At 50.7% G+C, this 18,053-nt stretch overlaps 1 protein-coding gene across 2 annotated transcripts in view; it reads left to right on the forward strand.

Moving 5' to 3' along the window:
• The window catches only part of ITGA11 (integrin subunit alpha 11), a 126,988-nt gene that overhangs the window by 73,736 nt on the left and 35,199 nt on the right, over positions 1 to 18,053 (forward strand). For both annotated transcript variants that reach the window (XM_060097100.1, XM_060097101.1), the window contains exons 7-11: positions 281 to 429; positions 5,178 to 5,322; positions 5,695 to 5,860; positions 7,202 to 7,272; positions 16,908 to 17,052. In XM_060097100.1, the coding sequence (XP_059953083.1) occupies positions 281 to 429; positions 5,178 to 5,322; positions 5,695 to 5,860; positions 7,202 to 7,272; positions 16,908 to 17,052 (676 nt within the window). The remainder of the gene's footprint in view (positions 1 to 280; positions 430 to 5,177; positions 5,323 to 5,694; positions 5,861 to 7,201; positions 7,273 to 16,907; positions 17,053 to 18,053) is intronic.

An 18,053-nucleotide genomic window follows, 5' to 3' on the forward strand; every position in this document is an offset into this window, starting at 1 on the left:
TTTTGTCTTTTTAAGTAAGAAACTCTATCTGCTGGGCCTTTCTTTAAATCACAGTCTCCTCTCTCAATATGCACCTCCCACCTGCCTCACCAAGCCAGCCATTCATTCCTGGAACTGTGCAGAACCTGCTTCCCTTCTGCTTAGTTCCTCTCCCTTGGGAAGGTCCCCAGCCCTCCTCACTCCTGAACCGTCCCAGAGAGATGACTCCAGGAAACCTCATCACCAAAGGGCCAGCCTTCAGGGGTCAAGATGTCCTGCTTCCCTCTCCTCTAACTTGCAGGTTGGAGTCGTTCAGTACGGAGAAGACGTGGTACATGAATTTCACCTCAATGACTACAGGTCTGTAAAAGATGTGGTGGAAGCTGCCAGTCACATTGAACAGAGAGGAGGAACAGAGACCCGGACGGCATTTGGCATTGAATTTGCTCGGTAAAAAAAAAAAAAAAAAAAAAATTATTTTCTAAATCTCAGATACTGTTACAGTTATCTTTTGCTACCCCACAAAATCTAGTATCTGGAGAGACAATAATTAATCCCTCAAAGTTCTGGGCATTGGCTGGGCTCAACTGATCAGTTCTCCCTTGGGTTCTCTCATGTGGTTGAAGGCTGGTGTCAGCTGGGGCTGTTGTCATCTGAAGTTTCGACTGGACTGGACATCCAGAATGGCACCCTCATGTGGCTGGCAGTAGATGTTGGCTGTTGGCTGGGAGCTCAGCTGAGGCTGGTGATGTGAGCACCCACACGTAGCCATGTGGCTTGGCTCTCTCACCGTATGGCAGCCAGGCTTTGAGAGGAAGCATCCCAAGAGTGAGTTTTCCAGGAGATCCACACAGGAACTCTAAGACTGCCTATGACCTAGCTGCAGAAGTCCCAGAATATAACTTCTGCTATAGTCTTTTGATTGAGCAAGTCACTGAAGCCAGCCCAGGTTCAAGGGGAAGAGAATTTAATTTCCCCTCTTGATGGAGGAATGGCAAGGTCATATTACAGAAGAGCATTTTGGGGCTGGGATTTCCAGTCAACTTCAGGACATATGTTCTGCCAAGAGACCCTATGAAAAGTGTGTGGGTTGTATGAAGGCAGAATCTTCTTGTGGGGTGTTCGTCATCAGTAGAATGTGAAGAACATAGTTAAATCTAACATCTGAGATTGTAGAGCAATGAGGCTGTTCCCTTAAACATCACACCAGAACTCACAATAATAATGAATGCAACTCTAGTCATCCAGACAGATAGCTACATGCTTATTCCAGTAACTCTGCCATGGCTCAGAACACTGTACTCACCCCACTGGAATCAATGAATGATTTTTTTTTTTTTTTTTTTTTTTTTTTGCTGTACGCGGGCCTCTCACTGTTGTGGCCTCTCCCGTTGCGGAGCACAGGCTCCGGACGCGCAGGCTCAGCGGCCACGGCTCACGGGCCCAGCTGCTCCGCGGCATGTGGGACCATTCCCAGACCGGGGCATGAACCCGTGTCCCCTGCATCGGCAGGCAGACTCTCAACCACTGCGCCACCAGGGAAGCCCCCAGTGAATGATTTTTAAAGTCAATTCCCCCAGATCTTTCCAGCTGTGGCCTAAACTCCTACGATAACTATGTCCAAGACATTTAGATTTTAAATGTATAAATTTTACACCTATGAATATGAGCTCTGCTATGTTCATTGAGACCACCGTCCCATTACCTTATAATCCCACCTCACATAGGGTTAGTCGACGTGTTTCGCAGAATGCTACAATGTGAAAGCTATTTAGTAGTAACATGATTTCACGTGGTCAAAAGATTAACTCTTTTTTTTTTTAGTATTTATTTATTTGGTTGCACCAGGTCTTAGTTGTGGCAAGCAGGCTCCTTAGTTGTGGCTCATGGGCTTCTTAGTTCTGGCATGAGAACTCTTAGTTGCAGCACGCATGTGGGATCTAGTTTCCTGACCAGGGATTGTACCCGGGCCCCCTGCATTGGGAGCGCAGAGCCTTAACCACTGCACTACCAGGGAAGTCACCCAACTTCACTACTCTTTATGATTAAGTTACTGCTCCACCAGTGTATTTCTGTTCACTGATAAAACCTGCTCAAGCTTTTTTCCTAAATGAGCATCCCTCTGTGTAAAGATGGCTCTTACTCACCCTCATGAGAAATGGGCCCTCATGGGGGTGAGTCCCTGAGACCCCAAGCAGGCTCTTGTGAAGTGGCCAGGGGAACGGAGGAAGCCCACACCCACTGAGCTATCAGTGAGAAGCTAACTGACTCCCACCGGGATGGAGCACGCTGCTTCCATCTCATTTCGCAGCCCATCTCCCCCAGGTCAAGTGTGTGTGACTCACCTAGTAGTTTGAACCATCATGACTCACGAGCACTGCTGGGGTGTGCGATCTACACCTCAAGTGAACTTTGAAATCTGATCTTCCCGGCCAAGTCTGGGTCCCAAATTACAGCTGGTGCCTTTTAAGGTAAAAGCCTTTCTCCCCTCACTCAGCTATTCATAATGCATTTTTTTTCTGTGTACCTACTAAAGTACAAACATCCAGGCCATGGACTTGAGGGGTTATAAAGAGGGTAACCCGTGACCCCTGGTTTAATAGGGGAGCTCTGGTAAGCATCACCCTAACTCAGTGAGGATGAGAGAGGAGGGCTCCAAGGGAGCGACCAGAGAGGACTGCCAAGATGGGGGATATCTGACAGACCCCAGGATTACAGCAGGGAGAGGTGGAGAGAAGACATTCTGCCCCAGTAAGGGCAGAGGACAGGGAAAGCTGAGGAATGTTTACATTCAGAGCCTTGCTCTGAGCATGGTTCCTGTTGGGGAGTAGTAAGCCCTGCAGCTGGGAAGATGGTTTGGAGTCAGATTGTGAGAGTTATAACATTGTAGCTAAAACAAGCGTGATTGGCCACTGAAGTTTCTTGAATGTCATCATCAAATGTGCACATGAAGGTGAGTCTGGCAGCCATGTGTGGCTTTGAGGGGAGGGGGCGGGACAGCGCTGCAATGCCACCTTCATTCACTGAACACTTTTATTGAGCATCTACTATGTGCCTCACACTGTTTTAGACATTTGGGATAGATCAGTGAACAAAGCAGATAAATATCCTGCCCTTGTGAAGCTGATATTCTAGAGGGTGAGGCAGACAATAAGCAAAAAAACAAATAACAAATAAATAGCTAGTATGCTAGAGGGAGATACAAGCTATGGGGGAAAAATAGAGTCTGGTAAAGGCAGGCAGGCAGGTTGGGGAGGGCAGGTATTTAATCAGCATTAACCAAGTAGTCAGGGAAGGCTTCACCAAGAGCTGACATTTGAGTGGAGACTTAAAGGAGGTGAGGAAGTTGGCCAAGCAGGTGCCTGGCAGGGGAGGTTCCAGAAAAGGGAGCAGCTCAGATAAAGGCCCTAAAACAGGAGCATGCCTGGTGGTTCCAGGATCAGTGAAGATTCCAGCAGGAGGAGGGGCTCAGAGGGATTACCAAGGGTTTCGCCAGACATTATCAGGACCTGGGAGAAATGGGAGCCAGGACAGGTTTTGAGCAGAAAGGAGACGTGATATGACCATTCTCCACAGGGTCACATTGGCTTCCAGGTTCATGGAAACTGTCGTGAGTATAAAGCTTTCACTGCACTCCAGGAAGTTATAGTCTGATTTACAAAGCAACAAATCCAAGTCTTTTACACAATACAAATTCACAATTTTAAATCTGATGATTCATGCCAATATTTATGCTATTACAGATTCTTACAGATATTCACACCATTCCACTCTATGGAAATATGATCCTGAAATTCCCTTGGTTCCATATGTAATAAAGCCTGTTTTTCCCGTGCCATATATTTTCTCCTGGAGTTTTGTTCCTGGACCTGGCCCTCCAATGAAGTCATGGAAGCATCTCGAGTCTCCTTTGAAGGACTAGCAGCGTTCTCCCTCCACTGAGTCAGGCTTAAGCCCAAAATATTCTCTGTATTTTGTCATGTCAAGTGTGCCTCTGCCCTGCTTCAGTCCACGCCTCATACTAAAATTAGAGGAGTTTTTAAAGCCAGCATATCCAGAATATCATAGAATTGCTAAGAGAATGACAGATGGTCTGTTTCTCTTAACTGGTAGCTTGAAGATGCTCTGAACTAATTTATTCCAAGTTTTGTGAATTCCTTAACATCTAAATCACGCACATCAGCTCATCAGCTTGCTGTGTAACAAAAGATACCCCTGGTAACCAAAGCCTTAGGGTGATGGGATTTAACCTGACATCATGGTGCTTGAACCTATGGGTCAGACCTTTGAGGACTCACTGCAGAGTCTAAGGGTAACATTTATTTTTAGGTCCTTATTGGAAAATTCACAACCTCATGGTCTGAAGGAGAGTTGGCCTCACACAGGCACCAAGAGCCAGTGATGGTTCAGGAGCCAGTTTTTCCTGCTTCGTAGATGGGTCACCAGCTCCAAGAGTCCATAGAGTGCCAGCCCCCTGGCTCCTGGTTGGACTGCCCAGCAGACAGGCCAAGCACCTGTTCCGGCCACTGAAAACAAAATAAAAAGCAAGAAAGAGAAATATTTGTCGTAGAATTTGATATTTAATAGTTCCCAAAATAGAATCAAAGTGGTTCTCCTGGGAAAAATCAGAACTTTGTCAGGCTTCATCACACATTTTATGGAACAGCATTGTTTGGCTGTTGAATTGCTCTGGCACGTCACCTTTTCAGAACTGAGGGAAGTGGTTCTCAACTCCGATGTTCATTAGAACTTTTGAAAAATGCTGGTGCCCAGGCCACACTCCAGAAGTTCTGATTTCATGAGTCCAGGTGGGACCTGGGCATCACTTTTTTTTTTTAACTCCCCAGATGATTCTAATGTGTGGCTGAGTTTTTGAACCGTGAAATTAGGGCCTCTAAAGGTCTCACCTGACCCTGAACTCCCCTCCCAGACCCACCCCGTCCCCCTGCTTCCCCCAAACAGCAAGATCATGACTTGAGAGGGGCTTTTTAAAGTCACTCTTTAAAGACAAGCAGATTTAAGACGCATCTGAGCAGCTGGCGAACGAGTAGTCTGGGCATCTCAATCCAGCCGCTTCTTTGGTTTGAGGTCCCAACACCCTGTAGGGTTGCCCGGGGGCTTAGCCCTGGCAGTAGGAGCTCCAGGGCTGCCCCATCCTCACCTTCCTCTGTGACCCTCCGCCTGTGCTTGGGTTCCAGCTCAGAGGCTTTCCAGAAGGGTGGAAGGAAAGGGGCCAAGAAGGTGATGATCGTCATCACGGATGGGGAGTCCCACGACAGCCCAGACCTGGAGAAGGTGATCCAGCAAAGCGAGAGGGACAACGTGACCAGATACGCTGTGGCCGTGAGTCCTGTCCTACCTGTCCTGCCCCTGCCCACCCTCTAGAGACTTCGCCATCAACCCCTTGGGGACTCTGGGGTGGGGGGCGGTTCTGGGCAGTGAACCAGCCATCCAGGCCCTCAAATGGGCCTCTCCTTGTTATATCTTCTAAAGAGCAGTTGAGAATTTCCTTTCCGTCCTACCCAGGTTTATCTGCAACAGCTGTGGGGGGTTTTTTCTCCATTGCCAAGGAGGTTCTGAAACCTCCGAAAACTAGAAAACACTCCCAAGCCCCAGAACCCTGTCTTAGAACAGAGTCCGAGTCTGGGGCCATGGGTGTGTGGGGAGGTCTGTGCCATGTCCCGGTTTGTCGCCCCTGCCCCTGTTCCCTGGCAGGTCCTGGGCTACTACAACCGCAGGGGGATCAATCCAGAAGCTTTTCTAAACGAAATCAAATACATCGCCAGTGACCCCGATGACAAGCACTTCTTCAACGTCACTGATGAGGCGGCCCTGAAGGACATTGTCGACGCCCTGGGGGACAGGATCTTCAGCTTGGAAGGTGAGCGCTGCTTCTTGAGAGGGGTCCACGCTCCTGGGCTCACAGCAGGTGAAGCCCACAGAGCGAAATCCAGCCCCCCGGGATGGGAGGGTTTAGCGGGAGTCCTCCCTTTGTGATGACCGCCAACACTGGAGCGCTCCTGTGCTGGACGTAAGGCTGTGCACTTTCCAGACAGCCCCGGAGGCTCGTTGGAAAAAGGATAATCCCCTCCTTTTACCATGGAGGAAACTGCAGCTCAAAGGGACCAAATGACTTGCCGGAGCTCCAACAGCTCAGGAAGGAATTGGGGTTTGAACGAGCATTGCCAGACTTAGCAAATATAAAATACAACATTTGTGGCCGACTTGTACTAAAAATCCACTAGTAGTTTGTCTGAAATTCGAATTGAACTGAGCGTCTCGTATTTTATCTGGCAACTCGAGTTGAGCCCAGCTGAGCCAGACTCCACCGCCTGAAATGCTCACCCCCCAAGTCCCACTGCTCCCGCTCCACCTTTTTGCAGGGTTTCCTCAGATTGTCTCTCTCCTTAATAATTCAAACTCCATTTTGATTTGCATGGGTCTCGTTTGCACCATATATTGCTGAGGGGCCCTTGCCATACTGGGCTCTACCATATGGGAGGATTGTCAAAAGAGATAGAGGGCAGCATCCCAGAGCCCAAGCAGTCTGCTCTGCACTGGAGATGGTGAGCCACAGACACAGGGAAAGAGAAGAAAAGCCATCATAACCCATGATAAAGGAATAGAAAGTATGAACCTGTTTGACCCTCACCTAAGAATTAAACATCCAAATCAGTGAGTTTGTTCTCGAAATGGTCGCCTTGCGTGACGAGAACGTTGGCTCCAATGACACGTCAGGAGGCCCTGTGCAGGGAGGAGCGTTCAGCACGCATGGGATTCCTGTGCAAATCTGTGGTGGTGACAGGTCTTCCTCCTAAGGGTCAATTTGATATTTGGGAACCATCCAGAAGCATCTGGAACCAAATCTGGTGAACAGTAGGAATGAACAAAGTGGGAAATTCCATTTCTTGCCAACAATGCAGATTATTTCTGTGCACTTTTCTGGATCTTTCCCCTACGTTGACATCCCTATAGTATGTGTGCCCTGTAATATAAGTCGTTTCAAGTCTTTTTCAGCAGGGAGTGAGCTGCTAATAATAAACCTACACGACCACCTGGAAGGTGCCTGCTGCTGGGGCAGATGAGCTGGTTCAGGACCGGGGCCCCCTCTCACCTCCCTGCAAGTGCTTCTGGGTCACAGGTGCTGGGGACTGAGCTGCAGGCATGTCTGGTGCTAAGAAATCAGGTGCGGAGCCAACATCTTTCTGTCCCTCTGTTTCAGGCACCAACAAGAATGAAACCTCCTTCGGGCTGGAGATGTCACAGACGGGCTTTTCCTCTCACGTAGTGGAGGTAAGGACGGGTTTCGAGCTGCCCTCCTGCCCTCTCACTCTTCTCAGCTCTCTGGGTCATCATCTCGCCATTCTTGGGCTGTCTCTCATCCCCCTTTCTCTCTTTCTTGGGGTCTCTCTGCCTCTCGTCTTCTGTGGGTGGAAGAGGGATGTCAAGGTCATCAACTTATAATAAGCTGTCTCAAGCTGCCCCGTGCATGGGGACGTGTCCCCCCAGGACCAAGGGTCCCGTTCAGTCCATAGAACTTCATGCAAAGACTAGTTCAACGTGGCAAAACCACTTGCCTGGGCTGTAATAGTGCCCTGCATGCCCCATGTGGCCTGTGTGTGCAGGGGCACGGCCCTGCATCGATGTTGGGAGGGTGTCCAGATGTGTCAGGTGTGCTCTGGAAGGCAGCCCACGTGGGCTTCTCTCTTTGTGGACTCGGCATCATGTTGCAGAGGTCCCAAGCAGACATATGGTGTACAAGCGTCATGTTCTGTCTGGGGCTTCACCTGGTTCATGTGCTTCACCTGGTTCTGATTCTCAAGATGAGGTTGAAACCTCATAGGATTGTCAGAGGGGCAGAGCGGTCCATAGCTGCATGCTTTACAAGCTGTTTGGGGTGGAGCCCCGCCTGGGAGTACCATGCAGGGAAAGCCTGTGTTGTCAGTATCAGCACATGCCCCCGTGGCATGCTTTGGACAGACAGGTGTCCTGGGTTTGCGTGCATATGCTCTGCCCTGGCTGGCCCCCATGGGAGTAGATTTGCACCTCCTAATTTGCCAGAAAAGGCCTATCAGTCCATCCCACTTATATATCACTTTCAGTAACCCACCGAATTCTCCCAACTCCTCTATGAGGTGGACAGGGCGGGATTCCTTGTTCCCAGTTTCCAGATAAAGAAGCCAAGTCCCAGGAAGGTTGAGTGACCTGCTGAAGTGACAGAAGTGAGAGAAATATTAGTCTCATGCTCTCTCCCCAGCAACGAGCAGCTGCTCCGTGAGAGCGTTTGGAATCTAAGGGGGCCTCAGTCAGAGATCCCACATCGGAGGGAGGGGGACAGATGCACAGCAGACAGCAGGCAGATGGATGGAAACGCAACTCACACTCAGCGTTTCCTGAGCTGCATCTGGACTGTCTCGTGCCTGCTTGAATACAGCAAAATATAAATATAACTGCCCTATATTGATAACAGTCATGGAATATGTGCCGAGCACTTTAATTTTTCCAGAAAATTTCTGTGCCTCATTCATGCTCAGAAACAGCCCTGCAAAGTAGGCAGATGGTAATAGTTGTCCCATTTTAGGTGGTTATATCAGCAAATCTTTTCAGTGCCTTTTCTGTGCTGGGCCCTGTGCTGGATGCCAGGAGGTTCAGAGGTGAGAGCCCTGCCCTCAAGGAGCTCCCAGTCTGAGGGTAAGGGGCCGAGTATCAGGAGGGACGAGGGCATCCATTCGTACAGGTCAGGCAGCAAGTCCTGTGCTCCAGCTGGACTAGCCCTGGTCTCCTGACTCTGGGGTCAGGGCTGATTGGAAAATGCAGCAAGGAAAATCAATTTCATTAAATCCAACAAGCATTTGTCACATGCAACTAAGGTATCAAAAGGAAGCGGAAATTATTCTTGCCAAACAGGAGTCAGTTTGCAAACAATGCAGAACAGCAGTCCTGAGCTTGGTGAGTAAGATAACAGAAACTACAGACTTCTCCTGGGTACAGGCGTTCAACTTCAGGAGCCCCCCCACCATCCATGGAGCCCCTGTGGAGACCCCCTGCTCAATGAGGAACCACCTGGACTCATCTAACACTAATTAAGGCAACATGTGATCAGGATCTTACAGAAGGAAAGGCCCAGGTTAGGGGAGAGGGGTGTCAGGGAAGGATCGGGAGAGGCTGGCACTTGGGCAGGCCCCTGAGGACAAGGATGTCAACAGCCACGGGTGGCAGCAAGCAGGAGAAGCGAGGAAGTGTGTGCACAGGCCTGGGGGAAGTCTGAGCACAGACGAGGTTGGGGAGTGGATCTAGGAGCAGCCCTGATGTTGGGGACAGCAAGAGAGAGTGAATGTCCCATGTCTCCATCTTCCATTTCGAGGTCATTTTTCGAGCATCTCCCCATGTGCCCAGCTCTGTGCGAAGCACTGGGGATGTATTGGGTTGGCCAAAAAGATCGTTCGGGTTTTTCCGTAACATCATAGGGAAAACCCGAACAAACTTTTTGGCCAACCCAATATATAGAGAGACGAAGGCAACATTTCAGCTGACAGCAGCTCACAATCTAGTTAGGGAGAAAGACTCTTAAATGGTAAGTTCAGTCTCCTGCTTCTAATTCTGTGATCTATGTGTGCCCAGGAATCAGGGAACCTAAAGAGAAGGGAGGTTAAGACAAGCTTCAGGGATTCGGGGGAGTTCAGCTGAACCCTGACAGTGGCCCAAGCAGCAGAGTGTGTCAACAAGTTGAGTCCTTGCAAAATCAATGAGCTCCCCGGCTGCAGGGGAGAGACCAGGAGCTCAGAGCCCCAGCTTGTTATTGAGGTCAAGGTCATGTGCTGCCCTGTGCAGCTTCTTCCACGTGCTCAACTCTTGTTCTCTTCTCCTAATCAAAGAAACCAGGGTGCCTCTCCTCACCCTGTAGATACAGACCCCAGTTCTTCTCTCACCCTGTGTCTTGTTTTCAAGTGACGGACATCTGGAAGTTTTTATCTGATAAGACTTTGAAAGAGATAGTGATTACATTTGAATCTGAGACTCTTTTATACTTTTTAAAAATTTTTTCTAAATAAATAAAATCCTTCCAAATCCAAAGGAATTGTGCAATGATGGTGGGCTGTCTGGCGCTGTGACTGACCATTGGGTTGCTATTTTAGAGCACAGAGGTTTTTCAGTTCCAGGCTGCTGATGCCATCATAATTGGCCACAGGGGCTTCCCTGGTGCTTCAGTGGTTAAGAATCCGCCTGCCAATGCAGGGCACATGGGTTCGAGCCCTGGTCCGGGAAGATCCCACATGCCGCGGAGCAACTAAGCCCGTGTGCCACAACTACTGAGCCTGTGCTCTAGAGCCCATGAGCCACAACTACTGAGCCCACCTGCCACAACTACTGAAGCCCGCACGCCTAGAGCCTGTGTTCTGCAACAAGAGAAGCCACCGCAATGAGAAGAAGCCCGTGCACCGCAACGAAAAGTAGCCCCCGCTAGCCTCAACTGGAGAAAGCCCGTGCACAGCAACAAAGACCCAATGCAGCCAAAAATAAATAAATAAATAAACTTATTTTAAAAATAAAATAATTGGCCACAGCTGTCCTGTCCCACGGAGTCCAACCCCGCAGCTCTCGGGGTCAGTCGGACCTCTCTGGGAACTGGAGGCAGGAAGGTCTGGCCTTTCAGCTTTGCCCGGAACTGGTCCTGAGCCCGAGTGAGTCCATCTCCTGTGTGGACCCCTGGGCTCCATCTCCACTGGAAATGCTCCACAGACAGCCTCAGGCAGCTGTTTCCTGCAAATGTGCTGAAAGGGTCTTCAGCTGCCCTGGGCCTGTTGAGCTCTGTCAGAAGGAAAGACCCCTAGTCCCAGGGGAAGGACCCAGTAGAATGTTCGCAAATGGCAGAGGAAAGGCCCAGGGTCTGATAACCTGGTCTGCTGCCATCTTACCTAGCAGTGAAATCAGCCTTCAAGTTAGGAAGGGTGAAAGCAACCAGAGGAAGGAAGGACCAGAGCCCAGGTTAGGAGAGGAGGCCCCAAGACATTCCCTGGCCTCCGGATGCACTAAAGCTCCAGGCCACAGGCATTACATTCCAGGCTAATGGCCAAAGTTCAGAGCTGCTGGGAAAACCCAGGGACCTGGAGCCCCAGGAAACTCTAGTCCTGATTAGCAAAAAGGGGAAAGAGAATATTCCAGAAATTACCATCAGGAAAATTAGCTATGGATCCCTGGTCACATTTCAGAATAGATTTGTAAGCCAATGGTTCCATTAGCGTTTGGAAATGAATGCAAAAGCCGCTAAGAGCTGGAGTGGCTTCTATTAGTGCTGGCTGCTTGCTAAGGTGATGAACTCCCTGTCAAGCTGGGTAACCAAGAAAAAGCTGCATGAATCTGCCAGAAAGCTTGCAGAAGGGATCCATACCTCTAAGTCTGTAATCCCCATGGGCCACAAGGTGTGAAGGAAGGAAGAGGACCATATATAATTGATGCCTGTGGTGATGGATGGAGCTGCAGGGGAGCCCCCTTCCGTGATGGACCCTCCTACACTGCACTCCATAAATCTCCCCAACACCAAAATTTTACAGAAGGAAGCAGTTTTATTAGGGTGGGTCTTGTCTACACAAAAGACTTGACCACTCACCCAAGATGGGAACAGTTGATTTTTCCTTTAAACTACACACTGATGGTCCGGCAGGCCCAGCCTCAGTTACATTTGAAACAAGCCAAGGGGACGGGTTGGGGGTGAGTCTTATTCCCAGACCAACAGCCCCAGCCACCCGCTGCCTCTTCAGCCTGTGCCCTTTTCAGCAGCCCTTCTGGGGCTATGGACGGGATAGCTAAGGTTATTGGCTATTATGTAAGGTTCTCAACTGTTGAAGCCTTACAGTTGTCATCTTTTTTTTTTTTTTTTTTTTTTTTTTTTTGCGGTACGCGGGCCTGTCACTGCTGTGGCCTCTCCCATTGCAGAGCACAGGCTCCGGACACGCAGGCTCAGCGGCCATGGCTCACGGGCCCAGCCGCTCCGCGGCATATGGGATCCTCCCAGCCTGGGCACGAACCTGCATCCTCTGGATCGGCAGGCGGACTCTCAACCACTGTGCCACCAGGGAAGCCCAAAGTTGTCATCTTTCCTAAGAGTTTTGCATTTGAATTCGCTTTGCATATCTGATTCAATCAAAAATAAAAGAAACTCATCCATAATGGTGAAATGAGGGGTTGACACCTAAAGGCTGTAAAGCCCTTCTGAGTCCTCTTAGCCCTAGATGGTGGACTCTTCCCCCTGCCAGCTCTGGGGCAGGCAGTCAGGGCTGCCCCCATATGAGGCCAGGATATGGTAGCCAAAGTCTGCCACCATGCTGTTCTGGATTGTTTACAAGTTGACTCCTGGTGGCAGGAATCATTTCTGGTTCATTGAGGTCCTCCAAAGCCCAGCCCCATGTCCTCAGGCTGTGCTCTGGTGCCCAGTGCCTCACTCCTGGGCCTTGTTCCAAGACCCCTTAGTAGAAATAACCCACCCTCTGATCTGGAATGAGCAGTCAAGTAACAGCGTGCCCTTTGCTCCCCACACCCGCTTCTCGACGCCCCCTCCTTGTGCCCTGACCACTGTCTTCCAGCACCACGAATGGTGTGGGACCCCTCTCCACAGAAATGTTACAGGCCTGTTTCTGAGTCTCTCCTGCCCAACCCCATCTAAAGCTCCAGGCACTCATCCCTTCCTCAGGCTCCACTTTAGGCTTGTTGAAAACATCTTCTACTGTGAGAATCTGAGCAGCTAGTTAAAGCATAACCCACCCTTTTAATGATGCATTTGCCTTAGAAGGGGCTCTTGGGAACAGAGTCCTGCCCGCCCCACGGCCACTCTGGTGATGGAAATGCAGGCGAGGGAGCCTGGGGGAGGAGGCCAGCCCTCGGTGCCCTCTAGGTGGTCTCCCTGTGAACAGAACCACCTCCACCTGCCTCCACAGTCCTGCCTCTCCAATGCCAAGAACTTCTAGCATCTGGTGTTCTCATTCCATTACTACCAGGCTGGAGGAAAGCGCTGCCTGGCCATGTGGCCTCAGACAAATCATTTAACCTCTGTGAACCTCAGTCTTTGAGCAGATGTCTGAAAAATATGTGTGGAATTGAATCTTGAGGCTTGGAATTGGAAGTGTGCCTTTCGAGACTTCCTAATAAGTAAGGTTTTCTTAAAATCCTTTCCTAACTCCACCATGCACCCACCCACCCCCTCGGCTGGTCACCCCCTCCAGTGGGTCCTCAAAATAAGTTGTCCTTGCCTCTATCAGATCATTCCTCACAGGCAGCTGTACTGACTCATAGGTAGGTCCAACTTGACTGTGAGATCTGATTCTTTGACTCCTGCCTCCCTGGAAGTGCTTTATGGGTGAATTAATGAATGAGAAGAAGTACCATGTACCCAGTCCTTATTGGCTGCCAGGTGCCCTGCCAAGGATTCAAAATGCTAGTTCTCACCACAAAACTATTTACAGCTGAGGACCCTTAGGCTAGGAGAGAGTGAGGAACTTTCCCAAGGTCACCCAGCTAGAAGTTTTGGAGCTAGAAGTGGAACTCAGGAATGTTTGACACCAGAGATCATGCTCTAACCCCCAGGCCAGGGATTCTCAACCTCTTGACCCCCTGGGCTGGTTACTTCTTTGCTGCGGGGCTGTCCTGTGTGTCGTAGGTGCTCAGCAGCATCCCTGGTCTCTACCCACCAGAGGCCATAGTAACCTCAACACCACCCCCAGCTGGGACAACCAGAGCTGTTTGCAGGCACCGCTAAATATTGCCTGGGGGAGCTAAACCACCCCCAGCTGGGAAGCACTGTTCTAGAATATGCTGCTTCCTGTGCTGGGGATGTGACCTGACCCTGGCTGGGGACAGGGACTAGCTGGAACATGGAGTTTGGGGAGATATGGCCACACACCAGGGAGCACTCAGCTCAGCTGGGAAGGTAATACTGCTGCAGGGCTGGTCAGAGGGCAGCTGAGAGCTGAGCTGGCAGGATCTGATGGTGAGTGCCAGGCTCAGGCAAGTACAGGTACAGGTCGTCCTCAGGGAGGGCACAGACTTGGCCTTAGACCTCCTGAGGGCCACGAAGCTTGTGTCCTCATTTCTTCACAGAGCACCAGGAAAGTCAGCTGGTGCCGAGAGTCCATCTGTGCAAGGCCACCCAGGTACACCCTGGTAATATCTGGTGGGGGCCCCAGAGGCCTTGTAGGAGAGGAGGCCGTAAGTCAGGGAGCCGGTGCCAGGCCGGGGGCATGGGACACGGCTCTTCCCCAGATGCCCTGCTGTTTGTTTTCCAGCTGGGCTCGCATGCCTGGCTTCTTCTGTCAAAGCTTTCGTCCTTTTCTCAGCTCCACCCTTCCAGATTTTTTCCCAACTCAAAATGTCTGGGCTCCCCCAACTGGGAGAAGATTGTGACAACCTGAGGTTTGCCTTGGTGGCCTTGGCTTGCCCTCTCAGCCCACCCACTCCTCAGTGCGCCCTCTCCACGCACAGCAGGGCCCCCAGGAGACCCTGCTCAGGAAATGGCCTCCCACTAGAGCGCAAGCCTAGAGCCACTGCTGGCTAGAATGGCACAAGGTGAGAGCCTGGGACCCTCACCCTTGCCCAGTGCTGCCAAATGCAGAAATCCCGATGGAATTCCCCAGCCCCACATGTGGTGAGTCAGCATGAGGTCTCCCCAGCTGAATCCCAGGCACCCAGGTTGAGCCAGCCCTTCTCAGTACATTGCAAAGGCTTCCAGTCATCTACAAAGCCAGACATTCATCTTCAAAGGCCTCCCCGTGAAGCAGAGACTGGTCTGCTGTTGCATCAGAAGCAGAATCTAGGGGCTTCTGGCGAAGCAGATAGTCATTTTCTCCTCTGACCAACCCCGTCCCAGCCCTGCTTCTGACTTGCTGTGTGACCTCGGGCAACTCCCTTTCCCTCTCTGAACCTCGGATGCTCATTAGTCTAGTGCAGATAATGAATATCTGTCCCACTTGTCTCTCACAAATGAGTGACTGGATGAGAAAGGGTCCCTCAAAGAATGGAGCACACCCCAAGTGCAAGGAATGTTGGCGCGAGTCCCTGAGGCCCTGGCCCGGATCCTGGACCCAGCAGATTGTCAGACTCTCCCAGGCTGAGGCACACAGAGTGGGAGGGAGAAAGCTAATGAGAAAGTGAGACTTTAAACACAACCCAGCACATTGGACTCACCCAAGAGCAGCTTATTTATAGCTGTAAAAACATCCTGTCTGAACAGTCAGTTCTACCTCTAGAATATTAGGACTTTTAAAAATCCTTATATATGATCAACTTTACTCTTTAAAGTGACACCTTGGAAATGAGAAAAGGAAGCTTAGCTTATTATGGTTCACAGTCTTGCCCTCTCCACTGCCAGTAATGAAATTAGTGCCTGGGGATTCCGCCTGTGTGTTTAGTTATGGCTCTGATTGTCCCAAGGCCAGAGTCACATTTTTCTATTGGCACCATTGCTTTGGGGGCAAGGAGAAATTGAGTGCCTCGGACCACAAGTGGTGGGGAAACCGCAAATCCCACTGACCAGCTGGGTTGAAGGAGGGCTCAGTGGGAGAGAGGTGACTTCACCAGCTTGTGCTTTAACAGCCCAAAGCTGAGAGGCAAAGCTGGATGCCCCTGGCACATGGTCACCAAGGTGACCCAGGAAGGCAGCCCCTCCCTGCTTCCACGCCCCCTCCTCAGCCCTTCATTGTCCCTAGTCACTTCTCTTCCTCTTCTGAGTGCTTGCTGTTTGTCTTCCTATACCCACTAGTTATGTGGATGGTTTGGGGGCGTGGGGATAGGGTGCAGGGGCAACCCAGGGAGTGAGTGGACCCAGTCCTCGGAAATGACCCTGGAGGCTTCCCCTCAAGGAGCCAGAGCTCTCCATCTTCCTGCCCAGGCATCGCAGCATCCACTTACCCTGCAACTAAAGACAAGCTCCTGTCCTTGGGGTGCTGGCTGTCACAAATGTGGACCTGGCTTATATGTCTAGCCTCATATTGAGCCACCTTGCCCTCTTCCTCAAGGCTCCAGCCCCATCAAACAGCTTTCAGTTCCCTAAGCCAAAGGCTCTGAACTCTCTCCAGCCTCAGGGCATCTGCACAATGCTGTAGGTTTGGTGGCCGGACCTCTGGAGCTTTTGCTGTCTGCCTAAACTTGTCCAAACACACAAATCACAGAATGAAGACTTAAGTCATAATAGTTTTCCATTTCCTTAGTTAAGATGAAGCAACCATTTCCGAGAAGGTAGAAGTATGTGACGTTTGTATTAAATTAAACTTAAATATCACCAAAAATTAAATAAATAAATCCCATCCCTCCGGGTGTCTGGGTAAGCATCACTTGCTCAAAGCGCTTTTCCTGAGCCCCCTCTCAATCTAAATTCAACCTCACCATGACATTTATCATATCCCTCATTGTGTGGCATTTACCACAGTTTGCAAGTATTATGTTTATTGGTATATTTATTTAGTATCTGTGAGCTCTGTGAGGGCAGGGACAGTATCCCCAGCACCAAGCGTCTGAAACAAGATAGACACACAGTGGCTTTTTACTGAAGAAATGAAGAAGTAGGATTTACACACTCAGGAAAGCAACTCAGACACTGCGAAGGAACGGGAAGGAGGAAAAGCATAGGGACACCACTTAAAGGAGTGTCAGAAGGAAGGGATGGCGACAAGAGATTTCCTAGAGGGGTTCTGAAGCCCAAAATGGAATGGAGGTTTGGTCCTGGATTTGGAGTTTGTTTCTAGAACATTCCTTCAAAGTTCCTAGCTGCCTTCAAAAGCCAAGAATCCTGGCTGGAAGTTGGGCTATTAAATAACAAACCCAGGAGAAGGTGCCAGAGGGGACAGGCAGATGGATGCTTCATGGTTGCGGACGTGGTGCAGCTTCCCGGCGAGGGGCACCTGGGGGACATGAGCTGATGTGCATCCCCTTCCCAATGTCAGGACGGGATTCTGTTGGGAGCCGTTGGTGCCTATGACTGGAATGGAGCTGTGCTAAAGGAAACCAGCGGCGGGAAGGTCATTCCTCTCCGAGAGTCCTACCTGAAGGAGTTCCCCGAGGAGCTCAAGAACCACGGCGCGTACCTGGGTAAGAGCCAGAGCTGAGGGGTGGCTGGCGGGCGGTGGGCGAGGAGGGGACCTGAGGGATCCAGAACCTGCCCACACCTGAGGCCAGGGGCCTGTCTGCGTATTCTGTGCTGATTCAGGCACAGTCAGGGGTCATTGCCTCTCCAGCCTGGCATCCACCACATCCAGCGCCATGCCTGGCACGTCACAAACTCTCGATAAGCAGGCAGAATAAATGACAAGCAATGCACCCCAACCTGAAACGTGTTTTGGTTGATGCTTCTAGACCCTGGGGCAGCTGTTGTTGTGTTTTCAGGTTTGAGTGCACGAAGCCTGGCTCCCCAAGGCACAATGCAAGTCGAGGATGTGTTAAGCTTTACAATCAAGGCAGAAGTCAGTTCCCATTAAGTACCTTAGAGTGGTTGTAAAAAGAAAAGCATGAATCGTTGACCTGATGGTGATAGGTCCCGGCTGTGAGACCTTTACCTGACAGATCCCAGTCGCCTCTAGCTCTGCAGGAGCAGGGCCTCCACCATCCATGCTGAGGCCCTTCTGCCATGTCCTTTCTGAAAGGGCTGAACAAGAACGAAGGGAGCAGGGGGCGAATGCCCAGGGCTCCCATTGTCTGTGAGTCCTTCTGAGTTTCTGAACGGAGTCCACCAGCTGTGAAGTTACTCATCACTAATGCAGCCTCGGACTCCACTTCTCCGTGAACTTGGGCCATCCAGAGTTGGCAGTGGATCTTTCTGCGGTGAGAAGGTCACTCATCCTCCCAGAAGATCCTGGGGGGTGCAGAGCCAGGATGAATGGCCTTCATGAGGCCAAACTGTCTCGCCTTAACTATAGTCACCACCTTGGGTGTGAGTCCTGAGGGAGTGCCTTTCTCTTCCTCCTCTTCCCTCTGGGGGTTCGTCCAGCGAGGGCAGTGTCTGGGGTCTCTGGAAGTTTCCTCCCGATGTGCCCCAGGAGAGAGGGGGAGTTCGGGGAAGGAGACAGGCCGGCCAGGCTCTCCGCCTCCACACT

The sequence above is a fragment of the Mesoplodon densirostris genome, chromosome 4 (genome assembly GCF_025265405.1).
Source record: "Mesoplodon densirostris isolate mMesDen1 chromosome 4, mMesDen1 primary haplotype, whole genome shotgun sequence".
Classification (NCBI taxonomy): Eukaryota; Metazoa; Chordata; class Mammalia; order Artiodactyla; family Ziphiidae; genus Mesoplodon; species Mesoplodon densirostris.